This window comes from Haematobia irritans, chromosome 4 (genome assembly GCF_050003625.1).
Source record: "Haematobia irritans isolate KBUSLIRL chromosome 4, ASM5000362v1, whole genome shotgun sequence".
Classification (NCBI taxonomy): domain Eukaryota; kingdom Metazoa; phylum Arthropoda; class Insecta; order Diptera; family Muscidae; genus Haematobia; species Haematobia irritans.
In genome coordinates this window covers 40,990,332-41,015,253 of record NC_134400.1, presented here as the reverse complement: position 1 = coordinate 41,015,253, position 24,922 = coordinate 40,990,332, and the positions used below count along the sequence as shown (strand labels likewise).

The following is a 24,922-nucleotide window of genomic DNA, read 5'->3' as shown; positions in this document are numbered from 1 at the left end:
TTAGAAATAAAATTTTTAATTTTTTTGTTTTTAGAAATGAAATGTTGAAATAAAATTTTGCACAAAAATTCCTATAGAAATAAAATTTTGCCAAATTTTCTATGGAAATAAAATTTGGACAAAATTTTGTATAGAATAAAATTTTTGACAAAATTTTATATAGAAATAAAATTTTGACAAAATTTTCTATAGAACAAAAAATTTTGACAACATTTTCTATAGAAATAAAATTTTGACAAAATTTTCTATAGAAATAAAATTTTGACAAAATTTTCTATAGAAATAAAATTTTGACAAAATTTTCTATAGAAATAAAATTTTGACTAAATTTTGTATAGAAAAAAAATTTTGACAACATTTTCTATAGAAATAAAATTTTGACAAAATTTTCTATAGAAATAAAATTTTGACAAAATTTTCTATAGAAATAAAATTTTAGCAAAATTTTCTATAGAAATAAAATTTTAGCAAAATTTTCTTTAGAAATAAAATTTTTTATAGAAATAAAATTTTGATAAAATTTTCTATAAAAATTAAATTTTTAGAACATTTTCTATAGAAATAAAATTTCCGGAAATTGTTCTATAGAAATAACATTTTCAAAAAAATTTCTATGAAAAAAAAACTTTCAAAAAATTTTTTATAGAAATGAAATGTTCAAAAAATGTTCTATAGAAACAAAATTTTAACAAAATTTTTCTACAGAAAAAATGTTTACAAAATTTTCTATAGAAATAGAATTTTCAGGAAATTTTCTAGAGAAATGAAATTTTCAGAAAATTTTCTAAAGAAATAAAATTTTGACAAAATTTTCTATAGAAATAAAATTTTGACAAAATTTTCTATAGAAATAAAATTTTGACAAAATTTTCTATAGAAATAAAATTTTGACAAAATTTTCTATAGAAATAAAATTTTCAGAAATTTTTCTATAGAATTAAAGTTTTGCAAAAATATTCTATAAAAATAAAATTTTGAAAAAATATTTTTTTAGTTTTGTTTTTGGTAAAATGTTGAATGTATGTCCAAACAAATGCATTTTTTCTTTGACTTATTGGAAAACCATTTATTGATATTTTTTCTCTCTCTCTCACACACAAGCATTTAAGCTTTAAGGAAACCTTAACTTAAATGTCTTTCATGCGTAGATGACATTTGTCATATGCCATTATTCGTATTGCCATCATCACTATGACCATCATCATACTCATATGCATTGTAGTTATTACTCTCAGGATATTGCTCTCTGTAAAACTCTTGTCCTTTTTGCATGGAAGGCGAGGGTCAACATGTGAAACTAAATTGAAATAAGTAAAAAAAAACCCTACTTAAGGACAATAAACAAAAATATAAACATTTTATGACAAAATCTTGATGTAAATACACAATACACAGGATTCCATGTAGGATGATGAGAGAGTTCATAAAAGACCAAACCAAAAAACAAATATCTAATGGTCTAAGGACCTTTGTTTGTTGTATGTTATTGTCCTCTTGTTTTGCGAGGGGTTGGGCGCGGGGATGGGGAGGGTGTGGTTCCGTTATGTTTCTTCTCGGTGTTTTTTTTTTTTTCAACGAAATGGAAAATTTGTTGGGGCATTATTTGTACAAGTACTTAAAACACCCAGCCATATATATATACTCCAAAGCATTAAATGTACTAATATATGGGGTATTCCATAATAAAGTTAAATACAAATTTATCAATACACGATGAGGAAAGTATTTCATATTTTGGATGATAATCTTAAAAAATAACAGGGAAGGAAAATCTAAAGTCGAGCAAGGCCGACTATATTATAACCTGCACCATACTCTAGACTAACATTTTTATGCCATCTGAAGTTGTTCAAATTCTATAAAAAAACAACACCCTATACAAAATTTCATCAATATCGATTAATAATTGCGACCGGAATCCTGCGAACATCAAATACATGGACGGACGGACTGATGGACACCAAGGGCTGGATCGACTCAGGAGTTTAAATCTATCTATTATAAAAAACCTTCGGAATCCTCCTACCAAAATCCTTAAGGGAAGATCAAAGTCTTTGGATCCTACAATCAAAAAACAAGTATATACGGCCGTAAGTTCGGCCAGGCCGAAGCTTATGTACCCTCCATCATGGATTGCGTAGAAACTTCTTCTAAACACTGCCATCCACAATCGAATTACTTAAGTTGCGATAACGCTTGCCGATGGCAAGGTATCTTAAAACCTCCTCACACCGTCTTCTAAACTGTATGTAAGTCCATACGTGGTATATATTAAATCAAAAAAGATCGATCCAATACGTATGTAATTCAGTTTGACAAAGTAGACATAAAATTTTGACAAAATTTTCTACAGAAATATAATTTTAACAAAATTTTCTATAGAAATAAAAATTTTGACAAAATTTTCTATAGAAAGAAAGTTTTGACAAAAATTTCTACAGAAATAAAATTTTAACAAAATTTTCTATAGAAATAAACTTTTGACAAATTTTCTATAGAAATAACATCTTGGTAGATTATTTGAACAAAATTTTCTATAGAAATAAAATTTTGACAAAATTTTCTATAGAAATAAAATTTTGGTAGATTATTTTTGCCTCTAGTGGCAACTATGATTATAAACCGATATGGACCAATTTTTGTGTGATTGGACCAATTTTGGTATGGTTGTTAGCGACAATATACTAACACCACGTTCCTAATTTGAACCGGATCGGATGAATTTTGCTCTTCCAAGAGGTTCCGGAGGTCAAATCTGGATAACGTTTTATATGGGGGCTATATATAATTATGGACCGATATGGACCAATTCTGGCACGGTTGTTAAAGATCATATACTAACACCATGTTCCAAATTACAACCGGATTTGATGAAATTTGCTTCTCTTGGAGACTTCGCAAGCCAAATCTGGGGATCGGTTTATATGGGGGCTATATATAATTATGAACCGATGTGGACCAATTTTTGCATGGTTGTTAGAGACTATATACCAATATCAAGTACCAAATTTCAGGCGGATCGGATGAAATGATGAAAAAGGTTCCGGAGGTCAAATCTGGATAACGTTTTATAAGGGGGCTATATATAATTATGGACCGATATGGACCAATTCTGGCACGGTTGTTAAAGATCATATACTAACACCATGTTCCAAATTACAACCGGATTGGATGAAATTTGCTTCTCTTGGAGACTTCGCAAGCCAAATCTGGGGATCAGTTTATATGGGGCTATATATAATTATGAACCGATGTGGACCAATTTTTGCATGGTTGTTAGAGACTATATACCAATATCAAGTACCAAATTTCAGGCGGATCGGATGAAATTTGCTTCTCTTTGAGGCTCCGCAACCCAAATCTGGGGATCGGTTTATATGGGCGCTATATATAATTAAGGGCCGATGTAGACCAATTTTTACACGGTTGTTAGAGACCATATACCAATACCATGTACCAAATTTCAGCCGGATCGGATGCAATTTGCTTCTCTTTGAGGCTCCGCAAGCCAAATCAGGGGATCGGTTTATATGGGGGCTATATATAATTATTGACCGATGTGGACCAATTTTTGCATGATTGTTAGAGACCATATACCAACATCATGTACCAAATTTCAGCCGGATCGGATGAAATATGCTTCTCTTAGAGGCTCCCCAACCAAATCTGGGGATCGGTTTATATGGGGGCTATATATAATTAAGGACCGATATGGACCAATTTTGCATGGTTGTTAGAGACCATATACCAACATCATGTACCAAATTTCAGCCGGATCGGATGAAATTTTCTTCTCTTTGAGGCTCCGCAAGCCAAATCTGGGGATCGGTTTATATGGGGGCTATATATAATTATGGACCGATGTGGACCACTTTTTGCATGGTTGTTAGAGACCATATACCAACACCATGTGCGAAATTTCAGCCGGATCAGATGAAATTTGCATCTCTTAGAGGCTCCGCAAGCCAAATCTGGGTATCGGTTTATATGGGGGCTATATATAATTATGGACCGATGTGGACCAATTTTTGCATGGTTGTTAGAGACCATATACCAACACCATATACCAAATTTCAGCCGGATCGGATGAAATATGCTTCTGTTAGAGGCTCCACAAGCCAAATCTGAGGGTCCCTTTATATGGGGGCTATACGTAAAAGTGGACCGATATGGCCCATTTTCAATACCATCCGACCTACATCAATAACAACTACTTGTGCCAAGTTTCAAGTCGATAGCTTGTTTCGTTCGGAAGTTATCGTGATTTCAACAGACGGACGGACGGACGGACGGACATGCTTAGGTCGACTCAGAATTTCACCACGACCCAGAATATATATATACTTTATGGGGTCTTAGAGCAATATTTCGATGTGTTACAAATGGAATGACAAAGTTAATATACCCCCATCCTATGATGGAGGGTATAAAAAATGAACCCTATATTTCACTAAAGCCGAAAAGTATATACTTATTACACCCTCCACCATAGGATATGGGGGGTATATTAACTTTGTCATTCCGTTTGTAACACATCGAAATATTGCTCTAAGACCCCATAAAGTATATATATTCTGGGTCGTGGTGAAATTCTGAGTCGATCTGAGCATGTCCGTCCGTCTGTTGAAATCACGCTAACTTCCGAACGGAACAAGCTATCGACTTGAAACTTGGTACAAGTAGTTGTTATTGATGTAGGTCGGATGGTATTGAAAATGGGCCATATCGGTCCACTTTTACGTATAGCCCCCATATAAAGGGACCCTCAGATTTGGCTTGTGGAGCCTCTAACAGAAGCATGTTTCATCCGATCCGGCTGAAATTTGGTATATGGTGTTGCTATATGGTCTCTAACAACCATGCAAAAATTGGTCCACATCGGTCCATAATTATATATAGCCCGCATATAAACCGGTCCCCAGATTTGGCTTGCGGAGCCTAAAAGAGAAGCAAATCTCATCCGATCCGGCTGAAATTTGGTATATGGTGTTGGAATATGGTCTCTAACTACCATGCAGAAATTGGTCCACATCGGTCCATAATTATATATAGCGGAGCCTCAAAGAGAACCAAATTGTATCCGATCCGCCTGAAATTTGGTACATGATATTGTTATATGGTCTCTAATAACAATGCAAAAATTGGTCCACATCGGTCCATAATTATATATAGGCCCCATATAAACCGATCCCCAGATTTGGCTTGCGGAGCCACAAAGAGAAACAAATTTCATCCGATCCGCCTGAAATTTGGTACTTGATATTGGTATATGGTCTCTAACAACCATGCAAAAATTGGTCCACATCGGTTCATAATTATATGTAGCCCCCATATAAACCGATCCCCAGATTTGGTTGCGAAGTCTCCAAGAGAAGCAAATTTCATCCAATCCGGTTGTAATTTGGAACATGGTGTTAGTATATGATCTTTAACAACCGTGCCAGAATTGGTTCATATCGGTCCATAATTATATATAGCCCCCATATAAAACGTTCTCCACATTTGACCTCCGAAGCCTCTTGGAGGAGCAAAATTCATCCGATCCGGTTCAAATTAGGAACGTGGTGTTAGTATATGGTCGCTAACAACCATACCAAAATTGGTCCAATCACACAAAAATTGGTCCATATCGGTTTATAATCATAGTTGCCACTAGAGGCAAAAATAATCTACCAAAATTTTATTTCTATAGAAAATTTTGTCAAAATTTTATTTCTATAGAAAATTTTGTTCAAATTTTATTCGGTTCATAATCATGGTTGCCACTCGAGCCAAAAATAATCTACCAAGATTTTATTTCTATAGAAAATTTTGTCAAAAGTTTACTTCTATAGAAAATTTTGTTAAAATTTTATTTCTGTAGAAATTTTTGTCAAAATTTTCTTTCTATAGAAAATTTTGTCAAAATTTTTATTTCTATAGAAAATTTTGTGAAAATTTTATTTCTATAGAAAATTTTGTTAAAATTTTATTTCGGTAGAAAATTTTGTCAAAATTGTATGTCTACACTGATAGAAAAAGTTTCGTTATATTAACGAAATGTTTCATTAAAAATTAGCCAATGAACCAAATTCGTTAATACAACGAAATTTTTAGTTATTATAACGAATTTTCTGTTAATCAACGTAACGTTTCCTGCTATTAACGATTTATTTCATTGTATTAATGAAAAATTTTCGTTATATCAATGAAAAAATTTCGTTGGCTCAATTTTAATGAAATTTTCTATGTGTGTACTTTGTCAAACTGAATTATATACGTATTGGATCGATCTTTTTTGATTTAATATATACCACGTATGAACTTACATACAATTTAGAAGATGGTGTTAGGAGGTTTTAAGATACCTTGCCATCGGCAAGCGATACCGAACTTAAGTAATTCGATTCTGGATGCCAGTGTTTAGAAGAAGTTTCTACGCAATCCATGATGGAGGGTACATAAGCTTCGGCCTGGCCGAACTTACGGCCGTATATACTTGTTTTTTCTAAAATTAACTAAAATAATCATTTCTGGTGGGTTCCCTGTTTTTTTTTTTATCGTAGTAAAGTTTTTTTTTTTTAGGTGTAGTTGGCAACACTACATCATGGAGGCTACATCAAACGAGCCCAACTAGCTAATATGCGTGTAGTACTACTTACAGTTTTATTTACATGGTTCGAGTTTTTTGTTGTCGTTGTAAACGTTTTAGTTTCTTTCACTTTGTATGAGAGATTTGTTTTGTGTGTGTGTGTTTTTGTTTTTTGCTGTCTTGTATGCACGGCACTTAGTCCCTCACGATTTAAGCTTGTGTAAATGTGGGCGTGTATTGAGGATAGTTTGCTTTAGAGTTTGAGTTAGATATAATCGTATATGGTGTTATTTTAAAATAATCCAAAGTAATGGATTTTTTTTTTGCGAGGGGATATGAAGACGGAAAAGTTGTAACATAATACCCATAAGGGGTTAAGGGAAAAATGACTGTTGGACTTTCCATTTGTTTCTGTTGAGTGTCTTTCAGTAGCTATGAATGCATTCTCCACAGAGAAACATTTTTTTTTTTTTGCTTCAATCACGAAATTAATTGATCCAATTTAATTGAAATTTCTTCAATCATATACCGAAAAAATTATTGACCTAATATGAAAACCTATGCATCGTAATTTTCGGGACACATAATTTACACAATACCTGGAACAAATTTCTTTAGTTTTTTTGGTAGATTTTTCTCCAAATTTTGGTAGATTGTTTTTGGCTAGAGTGGAAACGGTGCTCATAGGGCGTCCCTGAGCATAATTTCCAAAAACACAATGTGCCTATCTCTTCTCTTTCTGGCTGAGGCAAACCTATGCACTAACTTAACTGTTCCACAGAGTGATATAGTGTATAAAAATGTTTCCTTCATCTCTGATATTCATGCATATGCTCTCTGTTTCCCTGTCTCTCTATCTCTCGCTCACTCAATTGCTCAATGAAAACAAATGAATGAGTATAAAACATACTAACTGCCTGAATGGGTGTTTATGTATGCATTTATTTCTAACAATGCATTTGAAAGAAACTTCACCCCTCCTAACAAAACATCACACTCGCACAGTATATTGAGAAGCTCCACAATTCAAGGAGTAACATTTTAAGAATACACATGCATGTGTATGTATGTAAAATTCTCTTTGTACATTGTCTCAGAACTAAAATAAGCAGATTTGTATGGAAATTGTATTGCATAGTAAAACTATACGCATGTGAAATCATACAAACATTTAACACAAAACAAAACACACAACAAAAAACTGTTTACTTGAATTCAAAGATTGCTAGAATTCTTCCAAAAATGGTAGATTGGTAGAATTCTTAAGGTTATGGTAGATTTAGTAAAATATTCCCCGCTAACCATAAAGGTACTTAACAAATTTTCATAAAAATAAAATTTGGAAAAAATTTTCTATAGAAATAAAATCTTAACAAAATTTTCTATAGAAATAAAATTTTGACAAAATTTTCTATAGAAAAAAATCTTGACAAAATTTTCTATAGAAATAAAATTTTGGCAAAATTTTCTATAGAAATAAAATGTTGACAAAATGTTCTATAGAAATAAAATTTTCTATACAAATATTTTTTGGCAAAATTTTCTATAGAAATAAACTTTTATAACAATTTTATATAGAAATACAATTTTGGCAGAAGATTGGTAGAACTCTTAAGAGGTACTTAACAAATTTTCATAAAAATAAAATTTGGAGAAAAATTTCTATAGAAATAAAATCTTAACAAATTTTTCTATAGAAAACAAATTTTAAGAAAATTTTCTATAGAAACAAAATTTTGACAAAATTTTCTATAGAAATAAAATTTTCTATTGTAATAAAATTTTGTCAAAATTTTCTATAGAAATAAAATTTTGAAATAAAATAGAAATAAAATTTTCTATAGAAATAAAATTTTGGCAAAATTTACTATAGAAATAAAATTTTATAACAATTTTATATAGAAATACACTTTTGGCAGACGATTGGTAGAACTCTTAAGGTTATGGTAGATTTAGTAAAATATTCCTCTCCAACTAAGAGGCACTTGACAAAATTTTCATACAAATAAAATTTTGACAACATTTTCTATAAAAATAAAATCTTAACAAAATTTTCTATAGAAATACATTTTTAAAAAAAAATTCTATAGAAAAACATTTTTAAGAAATTTTTCGATAGAAATAATATTTTGACAAAATTTTCTATAAAAATAAAATCTTAACAAAATTTTCTATAGAAATACATTTTTAAAAAAATTTTCTATTGAAAAACATTTTTAAGAAAATTTTCTATAGAAATAAAATTTTGACAAAATTTTCTATAGAAATAAAATCTTAACAAAATTTTATATAGAAATATATTTTTAAAAAAATTTTCTATTGAAAAACATTTTTAAGAAAATTTTCTATAGAAATAAAATTTTGACAAAATTTTCTTTAGAAATAAAATCTTAAAAAAATTTTCTATAGAACTACATTTTCAAAAAAATGTTCTTTAGAAAAACATTTTTAAGAAATTTTTCTATAGAAATAAAATTTTGACAAAATTTTCTATAGAAATATAATCTTAACAAAATTTTATATAGAAAAACATTTACAAAAAAATTTTTCTATAGAAAAACATTTTTAAGAAAATTTTCTATAGAAAAAAAATCTTAATAATTTTTTCTACAGAAATACAGTTTTGACAAACATTTCTATGGAGATAAAATTTTGACAACATTTTCTATAGAAATAAATTTTTGAAAAAAATTTCTATAAAAATACCTTTTTGAGAAAATTTTCTATAGAAACAAAATTTTGAGAAAATTTTCTAAAAACAAAAAATTCTTTCATTCGCTTTGTTTTGTTATTGTTGGTTTTGTTCTTTAAGCATTGTTGTTGTTTCTATTGCAGCTTAAAACCATACATTGGCTAAACTACAAGTGTAGCTTAACCAACAGAGGAAAAGAATGTTTGTCAAATTTATTTGGACAATGCCCTATAGACTGCAAGATGGTTGGATGGGCGCACGTTTCGGAATTACCACATTCCTCATCAGCATCCCCTACTTGCAGCAAAACTATCAACCAATTATCAGAATCAATTCAGGCAGTTCATTAAACCCAACAATAAACCACACTTGAACCTTCCGCAAAAAGGTTTACGGATTTTGCCGACATAAATTCGTACAAACATCACTGACAAAATTTTCTATAGAAATTAAAATTTGGAGAAAATTTTCTATAGAAATAAAATGTTAACGAAATTTTCTATAGAAATAAATTTTTGACAGACTTCTCTATAGAAATAAAATTTTCACAAAATTTCCTATAAAATACAATTTTGACAGAATTTTCTATAGAAAAAAAAATTTTGACACAATTTTCTATAGAAATAAAATTTTGACAAAATTTTCTATAGAAACAAAATTTGAGAAAATTTTCTATAGAAATAAATTTTTGAGAAAATTTTCTATAGAAATAAAATTATGACAAAATTTTCTATAGAAATAAAATCTTAACAAAATTTTCTATAGAAATACATTTTTAAGAAAATGTTCTATAGAAATAAAATGTTGTTTTCTATAGAAAAACTTTTTTAAGAAAAATTTCTATAGAAATAAAATGTTGACAATATTTTCTATAGAAATAAATTTTTGAAAAAATTTTCTTTAGAAATAAAATTTTGACAAAATTTTCTATAGAAATAAAATCTTAACAAAATTTTCTATAGAAATACATTTTTAAGAAAATATTCTTTAGAAATAAATTTTTGAAAAAAAATTTCTATAGAAATAAAATCTTAACAATATTTTCTATAGAAATACATTTTTGAAAAAATTTTCTATAGAAAAACATTTTTAAGAAAATGTTCTATAGAAATAATTTTTTTTTTTTTTTTAAAAAATTTCTATAGAAATAAAATCTTAACAATATTTTCTATAGAAATACATTTTTGAAAAAATTTTCTATAGAAAAACATTTTTAAGAAAATTTTGAATAGAAATAAAATACAATTTTGGCAGAAGATTGGTAGAACTCTTAACGTTATGGTAGATTTAGTAAAATATTCCTCTCCAACTAAGAGGTACTTAACAAATTTTCATAAAAATAAAATTTGGAGAGAATTTTCTATGGAAATAAAATCTTAAAAAAATTTTCTATAGAAAACAAATTTTAAGAAAATTTTCTATAGAAATAAAATTTTGACAAAATTTTCTATAGAAAAACATTTTTAAGAAAATTTTCTATAGAAATAAAATTTTTAAGAAAACTTTCTATAGAAATAAAATTTTTGAAATAAAATAGAAATAAAATTTTCTATAGAAATAAAATTTTGGCAAAATTTACTATAGAAATAAAATTTTTGAAATAAAATAGAAATAAAATTTTCTATAGAAATAACATTTTGGCAAAATTTACTATAGAAATAAAATGTTATAACAATTTTATATAGAAGTACACTTGTGGCAGGCGATTGGTAGAACTCTTAAGGTTATGGTAGATTTAGTAAAATATTTCTCTCCAACTAAGAGGCACTTAACAAAATTTTTATACAAATAAAATTTTGACAAAATTTTCTTTCGAAATAAAATCTTAACAATATTTTCTATAGAAATACATTTTTAAAAAATTTTTCTATAGAAAAACATTTTTAAAAAATTTTTCTATAGAAATAAAATTTTAACAAAATGTTGTATATAAATACATTTTTGAAAAAAAATTTCTATAGAAAAACATTTTTAAGAAAATTTTCTATCGAAATAAAATTTTGACAAAATTTTCTATAGAAATAAAATCTTAACAATATTTTCTACAGAAATACAGTTTTGACAAAATTTTCTATGGAAATAAAATTTTGACAAAATTTTCTATAGAAATAAATTTTTGAAAAAAATTTCTATAAAAATACCTTTTTGAGAAAATTGTCTATAGAAACAAAATTTTGAGAAAATTTTCTAAAGAAATAAAATTTTGACAAAATTTTCTATAGAAATAAAAATTTGGAGAAAAGTTTCTATAGAAATAAAATGTTAACGAAATGTTCTATAGAAATAAATTTTTAACAAATTTCTCTATAGAAATAACATTTTCACAAAATTTCCCATAAAATACAATTTGAGAAAATGTTCTATAGAAATAAAATTTTGACTAAATTTTATATAGAAATAAAATTTTAACAAATACAGAAATACATTAAATATATAGAAATACATTTAAAAAAATCTATAGGACAACATTTTTAAGAAAATTTTCTATAGAAATAAAATTTTGACAAAATTTTCTATAGAAATAAAATCTTAATAATATTTTCTACAGAAATACAGTGTTGACAAAATTTTCAATGGAAATAAAATTTTGACAAAAATTTCTATAGAAATAAATTTTTGAAAAAAAATTCTATAAAAATACCTTTTTGAGAAAATTGTCTATAGAAACAAAATTCTGAGAAAATTTTCTATAGAAATAAAATGTTAACGAAATTTTCTATAGAAATAAATTTTTGACAAATTTCTCTATAGAAATAACATTTTCACAAAATTTCCCACAAAATACAATTTGAGAAAATGTTCTATAGAAATAAAATTTTGACAAAATTGTCTATAGAAATAAAATCTTAACAATATTTTCTATAGAAATACATATTTGAAAAAATTTTCTAAAGAAATAAAATTTTGACAAAATTTTCTATAGAAAAACATGTTTAAGATAATTTTCTATAGAAATAAAATTGTGACAATATTTTTTGTAGAAATAGATTTTTGAAAAAATTTTCTATAGAACAACATTTTTAAGATATTTTTCTATAAAAATAAAATTTTGACAATATTTTCTATAGAAATACATGTTTGAAAAAATTTTCTATAGAAACAAAATTTTGAGAAAATTTTCTAAAGATATAAAATTTTGACAAAATTTTCTAAAGAAATAAAATTTTGACAAAATTTTCTATAGAAATAAAAATTTGGAGAAAATTTTCTATAGAAATCAAAATTTGGAGAAAATTTTCGATAGAAATAAAATTTTAACAAAATTTTCTATGGAAATAAACTTTTGACAAACTTCTCTATAGAAATAAATTTCCTATAGAAATACAATTTTGACAAAATTTTCTATAGAAAAACAATTTTGACAAAATTTTCTATAGAAATAAAATTTTCTATAGAAATAAAATTTTAATATTTCACAGTATTTGAACAATGTGTTTGCTTGTGTATTTGCTATGTATTCACATGTACACGCACGCATATGTGCTCCAACCTCGAACAAGGACATCTGTCATGTAGTTGTTACCACGTACACAAAGGGGACTTAAGGAAATCATAGACCTATGGCATAGTGGTCGACAATACAATGGGAGAAAGTGGACACTTGTGACAGTTAATCAAAAACAACAAAGAGTAAATGTAATAAATACACCTTGTGAGCTTAAGACCTTAGTTGTCATAGCCATTAAGCCATTTAAGTTATCAATTTCAATTGTAACTTAATAATAAATAAATAAATAATCAAAAACAAGAAAAACTCATAGTGATCTGACTTCTTGCAAGAGCAAAAAGAAAAAAATCACAAAATTAGTTGATTCAATACCCTACACCACTCTGCGGAACTGACAATAATGCTCTGACAATCTATGTCCGTCCGTCCGTCTGTCTGTGTGTTAACCCATGTTTGTGATCAAACTTTAACACAGCAAGAGCAAACGACATAAAATTTGACACAATTATGTAGTTTGGGTCAGAACAGAACCCTATTGAATTTGGAAAAAAAATCTGTTCAGATTTAGATTTAGCTCTCATATAGATATATCTTTCGCCAGATTCAAATTCATATGACCACAGAGGCCAACATTTTGGAATACCTTCTCAACTGAAGATGAAAATTTTCCCTCTATTTCTAATTTTCATTTTTTGCCACCACTGTTGTTCTAAACACCAGGCCTTTCTGTGAATAATATCCAAGGATACATTCCAGAAATAGTCACATCCTATTTACAACAATTGCATATGATTTGCCATAGCATAGCAATAACCTTGTAACCCACGGCCGGACATCAGGCATCAGGAATAGCAATTTCATGTCCCAAACAGAAATAGCAGTAACATGTACACTAGGTAGGGTCACGGCCTAAGGCAAAAAAAAAAGTTGATGCAGTCACCCCCCAGTTTTGTAGCATACTTGAAGACAATTTCAGAACACGAAAACTTTTTTTTTTCGTGCACCCTACGACCCCCCGAAATACAATTTACTGTGCTGTGTCGTCATTTGAAGTCCGATCGAAAAGAAACGCATATCGTTGTTCATGGTTGATCAGTGGCTATATTTCGTGCATTGGTCATTTTTGACTCCGACGTCAAATTTGATTTTTAATTTTTTTATTTCGCTTCGTATACCGCTATGATGCCCATTTCTTATAACCATTATAAAGATCTTATCAAAATATGAAGCTTTTGCTTTGGAAGCATTTAATTATATTCATAAACAAAAAAGTTACAGAGATTTTAAAAAGTCAATAGGTCACCCTACACCATCAAATAGCTTTTGCTGTGTTGTCATGATATCCGATCGAAACCACATGCACATCGTTATTCACATCTACGAAATTAATTTGAAAGGTATTTAATACACACAAACTGTTTATCTGTAAATTTCTAACCGTATCATTGTATACATACTCGTTGTGTGCACTACGGCATTTTCTGCGTTATGCAAAGTGCATGTGTTTTTGCTAGAACAATTTGAGAACAGTAGGCTCTCAAATTGTTCTAGCAAAAAATCTAACAAACACTTTCGCTACATGATTTCTTAAGTCTGTCCATATTTTTGTGAGAGAAGGCTGTTGATAGTATTTAAAAAAAGTGAAAACAAAATGAAATTCGAAGCTCGGGTTATCGACAAAACTAAATTACCAACAAATCATCAAGTTATTGAATTCCTTTTATATTTAAAGAAAGCAGGCACCGCAAGTGTTAAAAATGAATCTACTAATCATGTTACAGACGATAAACGATTGGGTTATATAATATCCAAAATTAAAAGTCGCCAACAACATAGTAAACTTGATTCTAGACAGGATTTGTTATAAATTAATTCTAAAAAGTTGTTAGCCGCATAATAAAATTGTACAATTAATAAACATGAAATGTACTCAAATCAAATTCAAATCTAATCTAATATTTTCTTGTTTAAAGTATTTACTCATGTGACAACATTGCTCACCATTGTGAAGATGACAAGAAAACGCAAAAAAAAATACGGCGTAGTCAGATGTTGAAAGGCAGAAATTTAACCAATGTGTAAGCAGCATAACGATCTTCGTAATTTTCCACAATTCCGTTACCACTTACTTTTATTGTTAGATTGATTGTTAGATTTTAAAACAGTAGGCTCTCAAGTTGTTCAAGCAAAAACACAAGAACTTTGCATAACGCAGAAAATGCCGTAGTGCACACAACGAGTATGTATACAATGATACGGTTAGAAATTTACAGATAAACAGTTTGTGTATATTAAATACCTTTCAAATTAATTTCGTAGATGTGAATAACGATGTGCATGTGGTTTCGATCGGATATCATGACAACACAGCAAAAGCTATTTGATGGTGTAGGGTGACCTATTGACTTTTTAAAATCTCTGTAACTTTTTTGTTTATGAATATAATTAAATACTTCCAAAGCAAAAGTTTCATATTTTGATAAGATCTTTATAATGGTTATAAGAAATGGGCATCATAGGGGTATACGAAGCGAAATAAAAAAATTAAAAATCAAATTTGACGTCGGAGTCAAAAATGACCAATGCACGAAATATAGCCACTGATCAACCATGAACAACGATATGCGTTTCTTTTCGATCGGACTTCAAATGACGACACAGTACAGTAAATTGCATTTCGGGGGGTCGTAGGGTGCACGAAAAAAAAAAACTTTTAGTGTTCTGAAATTGTCTTCAAATATGCTACAAAACTGGGGGGTGACTGCATGAACTTTTTTTCGCGACCCTATCTAATGTACACATGTATGGACGTCACCACGATTTGCTTGTAGGAAAACTAAATGGACAATGGCCAAGATTAGATAGCCACAGTAACATGTCGTTATTGTTACAACAATTTTTGGTCACCGGACATTGGCATGTATTTCAGTAAATAGTCAGGACTTGGAAATGAGGAATAAAGGGAAGTATCTACAAAAAAACATAAGCGAAGGGTATTCCACAAATAATTAGTTAGCATTCAAACAAAATCCAAAATAGACTTCATAAATTCTCCCATAATATTAGACCACGTTGTTAGCCAATACTAAAACCAGGCATGTAGGTGACATTGTTATGAAGCTTTGACAAAATTTTCTATATAAATAAAATTTTGATAGAATTTTCTATACATACAAAAATTTTTAGAAAAATTTCTCTAGAAATCAAATGTTGGGTAATTTCTGTATAGAAATAAAATTTTGAGAAAATTTTCGATAGAAATAAAATTTTGACAAAATTTTCTATAGAAATAAAAATTTACTATATAATAACATTTTATGAAAATTTGTATAAAAATAAAATTTTGTATAGAAATAAATAAAAAAAATTCTGTCAAAATTTTATTTCTATAGAAAATTTTCTCAAAGTCTTATTTCTATAGAAAATTTTATTTCTCTAGAAAATTTTGTAAAAATTTTATTTTTATAGATTTTTTTTTTTTTACTTTTACAAAATTTGTTTTTTATAAAAATTTTCATAAAATGTTATTTCTGTACAAAATTTTGTCAAATTTTTTTTTTTGTCAAAATTTTGTACAGAATAACATTTTATGAAAATTTTTATAAAAAACAAATTTTGTAAAAGTAAAAAAAAAATATATAAAAATAAAATTTTTACAAAATTTTCTAGAGAAATAAAATTTTCTATAGAAATAAGACTTTGAGAAAATTTTCTATAGAAATAAAATTTTGACAGAATTTTTTTTTATTTATTTCTATACAAAATTTTATTTTTATACAAATTTTCATAAAATTTTTATTTTATAGATTTTTTTTTTACTTTTACAAAATATGTTTTTTATATTTTTTATATTTCTGTACAAAATTTTGACAAAAATTTAATTTCTATCAAATATTTTGTCAAAATTTTATTTCTATAAGGACGTCTGTAAAATTTTATTTTCATAGAAAATTTTCTAAAAATTCTATTTCTGTAGAAAATTTTCTCCAAATTTTATTTCTATAGAACATTTTCTCAAAATTTTATTTCTATAGAAAACTTTTTGTCAAAATATTATTTTTATAGAAAATTTTCTCAAAGTCTTATTTCTATAAGAAAATTTTCTATAGAAATAAAATTCTGACAAAATTTTTATAGAAATAACTATAGAAGTAAAACTTTGAGAAAATTTTCTATAGAAATAAAAACTTGCTATAATATACATTTTATGAAAATTTTCATAAAAATGAGAAATAAATTTAAAAAAATCTATAAAAATAAAATTTTTAAAAAATTTTCTGGAGATATAAAATTTTGGAAAAATTTTCTATAGAAATAAAATTTTGATAGAATTTTCTATACATACAAAAATTTTTAGAAAAATTTTTATAGAAATAAAATGTTGAGAAATTTGTGTATAGAAATAAAATTTTGAGAAAATTCTACAGAAATAAAATTTTGACAAAATTTTCTATGGAAATCAAATTTTGAGAAAATTTTCTATAGAAGTAAAACTTTGAGAAAATTTTCTATAGAAATAAAAATTTACTATAAAATAACATTTTACGAAAATTTTTATTAAAATAAAATTTTGTATAGAAATAAATTTAAAAAATCTATAAAAATAACATTTTTAAAAATTTTTCTAGAGAAATAAAATTTTGCAAAAATTTTCTATAAAAATAAAATTTTGCAAAAATTTTCTATAGAAATAAAATTTTGACAAAATTTTCTATAGCAGTACAAAGAAATTTTCTCAAAATTTTATTTCTATAGAAATTTTGTCACAATTTTATTTCTATAGACAATTTTGTCAAGCTTTTATTTCTATAGAAAATTTTGTAAAAATTTTATTTCTATAAATATTTTCTGTCAAAATTTTATTTTTATAGAAAATTTTCTCAACGTCTTATTTCTATAGAAAATTTTATTTCTCTAGAAAATTTTGTAAAAATTTCATTTTTATAGAATTTTTGTTTGTTTTACTTTTACAAAATTTTATTTTTATAAAAATTTGCATAAAATGTTATTTCTGTAGAAAATTTTGTCAACATTTTATTTCTATCAAAAATTTTGTCAAAATTTTATATTTATAGAAAATTTTCTCAAAATTCTATTTCTGTAGAAAATTTTCTCCAAATTTTATTTCTATAGAAAATTTTCTCAAAATTTTATTTCTATAGAAAATTTTTTGTCAAATTTTATTTTTATAGAAAATTTTCTCAAAATCTTATTTCTATAAGAAAATTTTCTATAAAAATAAGAATTTAAGAAAATTTTCTATAGAAATAAAATTCTATATAAATGACAAAAATTTCTATAGAAATAAAGTTTTGAAAAAATTTTCGAAACAAATAACATTTTGAGAAATAAAATTTTGAGGAAATTGGGTACAGAAATACTATTTTGAGAAAAATAGTTTATAGAAATAAAATTTTGACACAATTTTATATTGAAAAAAAATTATGAGCAAATTTTCTATAGAAATAAAATTTTGGTAAAATTTTCTATGGAAATACAAATTTGACAAAATTTTCCATGGAAATAAAATTTTGACAAAATTTTTAATAGAATAAAATTTTGGAACAATTCACTATCGAAATAAAATTTTGACAAAGTTTAATAGAAGAAACAAAATTTTCTATAGAAATAAAAGTTTGATAAAATTTTCTGTAGCAATTAAAAAAATTTTCTCAAAATTTTATTTCTATAGAAATTTTGTCACAATTTTATTTCTATAGACAATTTTGTCAAACTTTTACTTCTATAGAAAATTTTCTCAAATTTTTTTTTCTATAGAAAATTTTCTCAACGTCTAATTTCTATAGAAAATTTTATTTTTCTAGAAAATTCTGTAAAAATTTTAGTTTTATAGATTTTTTTTTTACTTTTACAAAATTTTATTTTTATAAAAATTTTCATAAAATGTTATTTCTGTCAACATTTTATTTCTATCAAAAATTTGGCAAAATTTTATTTCTATAAGGAAGTTTGTCAAAATTTTATATTTATAGAAAATTTTCTCAAAATTATATTTCTGTAGAAAATTTTCTACAAATTTTATTTCTATAGAAAATTTTCTCAAAATTTTATTTCTATAGAAAAATTTTTGTCAAATTTTATTCTTATAGAAAATTTTCTCAAAATCTTATTTCTATAAGAAAATTTTCTATAAAAATAAGAATTTAAGAAAATTTTCTATAGAAATAAAATTCTGACAAAATTTCTATAGAAATAAAATTTTGACAAAAATTTCTATAGAAATAAAGTTTTGAGAAAATTTTCGAAACAAATAACATTTTGAGAAATAAAATTTTGAGGAAATTGGGTACAGAAATACTATTTTGAGAAAAATATTCTATAGAAATAAAATTTTGACACAATTTTATATTGAAAAAAAAATCTGAGAAAATTTCCTATAAAAATAAAATTTTAGTAACATTTTCTATGGAAATACAAATTTCACAAAATTTTCCATGGAAATAAAATTTTGACAAAATTTTTTAATGGAATAAAATTTTGGAACAATTCACTATCGAAATAAAATTTTGACAAAATTTAATAGAAAAAAACAAGATTTTCTAGAGAAATAAAATTTTCTATTTTCTGATATGTTAATTGGTTGATAGTTTTGCTGCAATTAGAGGATGCTGATGAGGAATGTGGTAATTGCGAAGTAGCTGTTCATCCAACCATCTTGCAGTCTATAGGACTTTGCCCAAATTAATTTGACTAGCATACTTTTTCCTCTGTTGATTATGCTACACTTGTAGTTTAGTCAATGCATGGTTTTAAGCTGAAATCAAAAACAACAATAATGATTGAAGAGAAACCAACAATGACAAACAAACATTTTATCTCTATAGAAAAATTTCTGTCAAAATTTTATTTCTCTAGAAAGTTCTGTCAAAATTTTACTTTTATAGAAAATTTAGTCAAAATTTTATTTCTATACAAATTTTTGTCAAGATTTTATTTCTATAGAAAATTTTGTCAAAAGTTTATTAATATAGAAAATTCTGTCAAAATTTTATTGTTATAGAAAATTTTGTTAAAAGTTTGGTTTCTATAAGAAATTTTGACAAAATTTTATTTCTATGGATAATTTTGTCAAACTTTTATTTCTATAGAAAATTTTGTAAAAATGTTATTTTTGGTGCAATTGTTTGAAAATTTTAATTCTTTAAGATATAATAAAATTTTAACAGAATTTTCCATCAAATTTTTATTTTTATAGAAATTTTTATTTCTTTAGGGAATTGTTGCAAATTTTATTTCTATAGAAATTTTTCTCAAAATTTTATTTTTATAATAATAAAATTAAAAAATATATCCCTTTTTTATGTGTTATGTTATTATTCGCTTATTATTATTTTTTTTTTTATACAAAATCTCTTTCATTACTCAACTCACCTGATAATCCATTGAATTGCCATAGCCCATGTGATTGCAGGAACAGGAACACTGTTTGATATGCTCTTCCAGTTCATCATCGATAATCAATGAGGATGCCATGCCGGCTGTACACAAATCTCCATTGGCACACAAATCAAAGGCCATGCGAGTATGCGGATGTGCATGACCATGTTGAGCAGGATGCTGTGTGGTGGTTTGCTGTTGATCTTGCAACAGATGCTGATGCTGATGGAACTGTTGACTTAAATGCTGTTGATAGGCTACTAGTTCATCATCGGTCGAACAAACCATACTGGCTGGTGACAATTGTTGCAACTGTTGTTGTTGTTGTTGTTGTTGGTTTGAGGAACGTGAGGCGGCCATGGGGCTACGGGAATTTATATCCTTCAAATGTAGGCCTGAAGATGGAACTGAAGTTCCTGAGAAAATCAAAGCAGCTGGTGTCAATAGCTTTTGTTTTACTTGTTGAGAAGTTTTTAACTGTTTGGCATTTGTGGATGTTGATGACTGTGACTGCGAAGCCGACTGCGACTGAGTTTTGTGGCTGGAGGAATTTTTCAAATGTGTTATTAGAGGATTTGCGGTAATAATCGTTGTGTGTGTGTTATTGCTTATATTAAAATCCATGGGATATGGTATAGCCGCCGATATGGAGCCCGAGTGTGGCACATCTAGGGAAGAAGATTTCAACAGAGATCTGTTGTTGTTAACATAATTACGAGATAAATGACGATTACTGCCCGGTGTAACATTACGAGCTAGTACTCTGTTGTTAACAGCGTCATCAGCAACAACATCCACATTAACAGGGCTAGCCTGTTGATTAACATTCGATGAGTCTGTGTCAGAGTAAATAGCCTTAACATTACGCTGTAATGAATGGCCTCTCATTTTTTCTCCTGAGAAGCTTTTACGCCTGGAGAGTTTATGAAAAGCTGTATAAGCAACAGTTTCCTCTTCGCCATGTATTTGAGGAGGATGGTAACCGGCTAAGAAATCCAAAGGGGATGGGGAAAATATACCGCCACGTTCATACTCATCTCCTTCGGGTCCTTCGCCATCTTCATGCTCACTTGCATAGCTGCTATAGTGGCGATGGCCCAGAGTGAAATATTTTGGAAAATGGCTTGAATCATTGATGCCTACGGCAAATGATGCTGCTGCTGCAGCGGCGGCTGCTGCATTGGCTTTAGTTGCTGTATTTGAGAGTCTGGCATTAAACGCATCTGTCACTGTTATATCCGGTGGTGGTGGTGGTGACGCTGATGCCGATGCCGATGCTGTTGATGCTGCTGGTGATTGTTGTGGGGGTTGAGTAATCACAGCTGTCTGGGCAGCGGATAACATTAAATTCATCATTTCTATGGAATCCGAGGCCAAGGGTACCGTACAAGAACCCACATCTGTGGCCGAATCATCAAAGTCCCCTAAAGCTTCCTCCTCGCTGGCTTGTAAATTGAGAGTGGGCGGCTCAGGACTTTGGTCGATTTCGAGATCTTTTATACGAGCGGTAATTTCATCGGAATCCAATTCATCTGAGGTATACGATTCTAAATCGGATGTTAAACTGCGATGTTTTAATAAAGATGGTCTTTGTTGTTGTAATTGATGGTGTTGCTGTTGTTGTTGTTTGATTTGTTGTTGCTGCTGTTGCTGCACTATTGAATTGGCTGTTGAATTTATACCATATTTCCAATAGGTCTTGTGAGTACCCGCTATACGATGCAAAGTCCTAGTCACCTGTAACTCACCACCGCCACCGCCACCGCCACCTAGGGCTCGACGTGCCTCCAATTTTTGCCTTTCCAATTGTTGCAAAGTCTTAAAAGTCTTTCTTACTTGCGGTGTATGATGCATAGTATTGCACCGTCGTGTTGGCGGTGGAGTATACATTGGGGCTGTGGAAACATGACGACCCGGTGATGCGGTGTTACTACTCATACCGCCATTACATTTGCCTTTGGATTTTTTACCACTACCACTACCGCCACCGCCTCCAACACCCAAACGATTACTTAACGATTGAGCTGACAACGAAAGGACTTTGGTAAATTTCAATTTGTGACCACTACCGCTAGCATCCTTGTTGGTCTTCCCCGAGGCCAGCTTTTTTAGCAAATGATGCTGATGATATTCCTTAATCGTGGGAAGCTTCAGTAATTGTTGGGCTTGTAATTGGACATAGTTGGTGTTGTTGCCATGTGGTGATGCAGATGAAGATGGGTTGGAAACAGTCGGTGGTGGTGGTGCTGCTGCTGCTGCTGACGGCTGCAATCGAACTTGAGGCTCATTCAGAGCTGTGTGTATGAAATGTTGTGTGTTGCAATTTGTTGACGGCGCCTGCTTTTGCATCAGCATTTGTTTTGTCAAGGATGTTGGTGGCCCCGCGGCCTCATATAAGGACATTTGAGACATTACCAGAGAATCCTTTTATTTTTTTTCAATTGACTACGGTTCTTGTTGTGTTTCCTTAAATCGCAGTCCTTAGAGGACCTTAAGGATTTTTTGTCTTTTAGTTTATTTTATTCCATAATCCAATATGAATTATATCGCTTGATTGATATGTTTTGGTTAAATAAATTTTGAACATTTTCACCTTCAAATCGAGACACAACATTTTCTCAAAATTCAAATTTTTTCCTCCAATTGGAGATACAAGATTTTCTAAAAATTGAAATTTTTTTTACTTGCTCCACATCACTTTTAATTTTATTTGAAAAATTTTAATTTGTAATTTTCTTCTAGCATAACTCATTTGGCTTTAGTTTGTTTTAGTTTTTAGATTTTTTTCTCTTGTCATAGTTTCCAATTTCTTGAAATTTTATGAAATTTGCTGCAATTACGAAACAAAATCAATTAAATTAAAATAAAATAAAAACAATTAAGGAAAGCCTACAGTCGGGCGGGGCCGACTATATTATACCCTGCACCACTTTGTAGATCTAACTTTTCGATACCATATCATATCCGTCAAATGTATTGGGTGCTATATATAAAGGTTTGTCCCAAATACATACATTTAAATATCACTCGATGTGGACAGAATTTGATAGACTTTTACACAATCTATAGACCCAAATTTTAAGTTGGCTAATGCACTAGGGTGGAACACAATTTTAGTAAACAAATATGGGAAACATTTACATGTGAAACAATTTTGAGGAAACTTCGCAAAAGTTTATTTATGATTTATCGCTCGATATATATGTATTAGAAGTTTAGGAAAATTAGAGTAATTTTTACAACTTTTCGACTAAGCAGTGCGATTTTACAAGGAAAATGTTGGTATTTTGACCATTTTTGTCAAAATCAGAAAAACATATATATGGGAGCTATATCTAAATCTGAACCGATTTCAATCAAATTTGGCACACATGACTATATTACTAATTGTACTCCTTGTGCAAAATTTCACCCAAATTGAGCCAAAACTCTGGCTTCTGGGGCCATATATGTCCATATCGGGCGAAAAATATATATGGAAGCTATATCTAAATCTGAACCGATTTCAATCAAATTTGGCACACATGACTATACTACCAATTGTACTCCTTGTGCAAAATTTTAAGCTAATCGGGATAAAACTCTGGCTTCTGCATATCGAAAGATATATATGGGAGCTATATCTAAATCTGAATCGATTTCAACCAAATTTTGCACGCGCAGCTACAATGCTAAATCTACTCCCCGTGCAAAATTTCAACCAAATTGGGGCAAAACTCTGGCTTTTAGGACCATATTAGTCCATATCGGGCGAAAGATATATATGGGAGCTATAGCTAAATCTGAACCGATTTCAATCAAATTTTGCAGACTTGACTACACTACTAATTGTACTCCTAGTGCAAAATTTCAACCAAATTCGGCCAAAAATCTGGCTTCTGGGGCCATATAAGTCCATATCTGGCGAAAGATATATATGGGAGCCAGGGATCCGGAGCGGAGCAAGCCCTTTTTTTGCCGGAGCGGGAGCGGAGCGGGAGCGGAGCGGGAGCGGAGCGGGAGCGGAGCGGGAGCGGCATTTCTAAAATCCGGAGCGGAGCGGGAGCGGAGCGGTTTCTAAATGAAAAACCGCTCCGCTCCGAATAAAATATTACTTGAATGAAATGTGTAACTTTGAAATTACACTGTGTAGGTAATTTCAAATATAGCTAGTACTTAGCGTAGTGTGAGTAAATGTTTAAAATGTACGATATGTATTTTTGTACGTACGTACATTGGGGAAAACACAACGTGTTTTTTAGTAATTGTTTTCAAAAACGGCAAATGTCAAAATATATCTCTAGTATGTGTTGTAAAAGTAACAACAGTACTTTCGATCAATTTCATCCCGTATTACTACAAAGATGTTTGTAATGAACGTCAAATAAATGCAATTAAACGGTCTTATTTATATTTAATTTTTTAGTTTTCTACACTGAAAAAAATATTGTCGTGAAGTCAAAGATTTCATGTCCTTAGAATAAGAATGCAAATTTTGCTTAGCATGGAAGACGCATTTCTCTAAAATAAAGTGTTTTTCCTTGTCCAAATGCCAATGAACTTTTGAATGAAGTTGTAATGTCCTTATAATTAAGTGATTTTACTTAAAAAAAAATCATAACATGAAAGATAAAATTTTTGAGGTAAGGTCAACGTGACTTTAATAATTGAGAAAAATTCTTCAAAATTAATAAAATTGTCTTTAAATTTGTTTCCTTTTTGCATCTTGCCTACAAAGCAAAAACTCGTTAAAAAATAAGACATGTTTTTCAACACTTTATTTTAAAGACGCTTTTTACTTGAAACATAGCATAATTTCCACTGGAAGTCGAGT

At 28.6% G+C, this 24,922-nt stretch overlaps 1 protein-coding gene across 1 annotated transcript in view; it reads right to left on the bottom strand.

The window, feature by feature from the left end:
* LOC142236168 (uncharacterized) overlaps window positions 1-22,682 on the bottom strand; it is a 403,759-nt gene extending 381,077 nt beyond the window's left edge. The window contains exon 1 of the mRNA XM_075307430.1: window positions 20,104-22,682. Coding sequence (XP_075163545.1) covers window positions 20,104-22,521 — 2,418 coding nt within the window. The 5' untranslated portion in view covers window positions 22,522-22,682. The remainder of the gene's footprint in view (window positions 1-20,103) is intronic.
* Window positions 22,683-24,922: the final 2,240 nt, after the last annotated feature.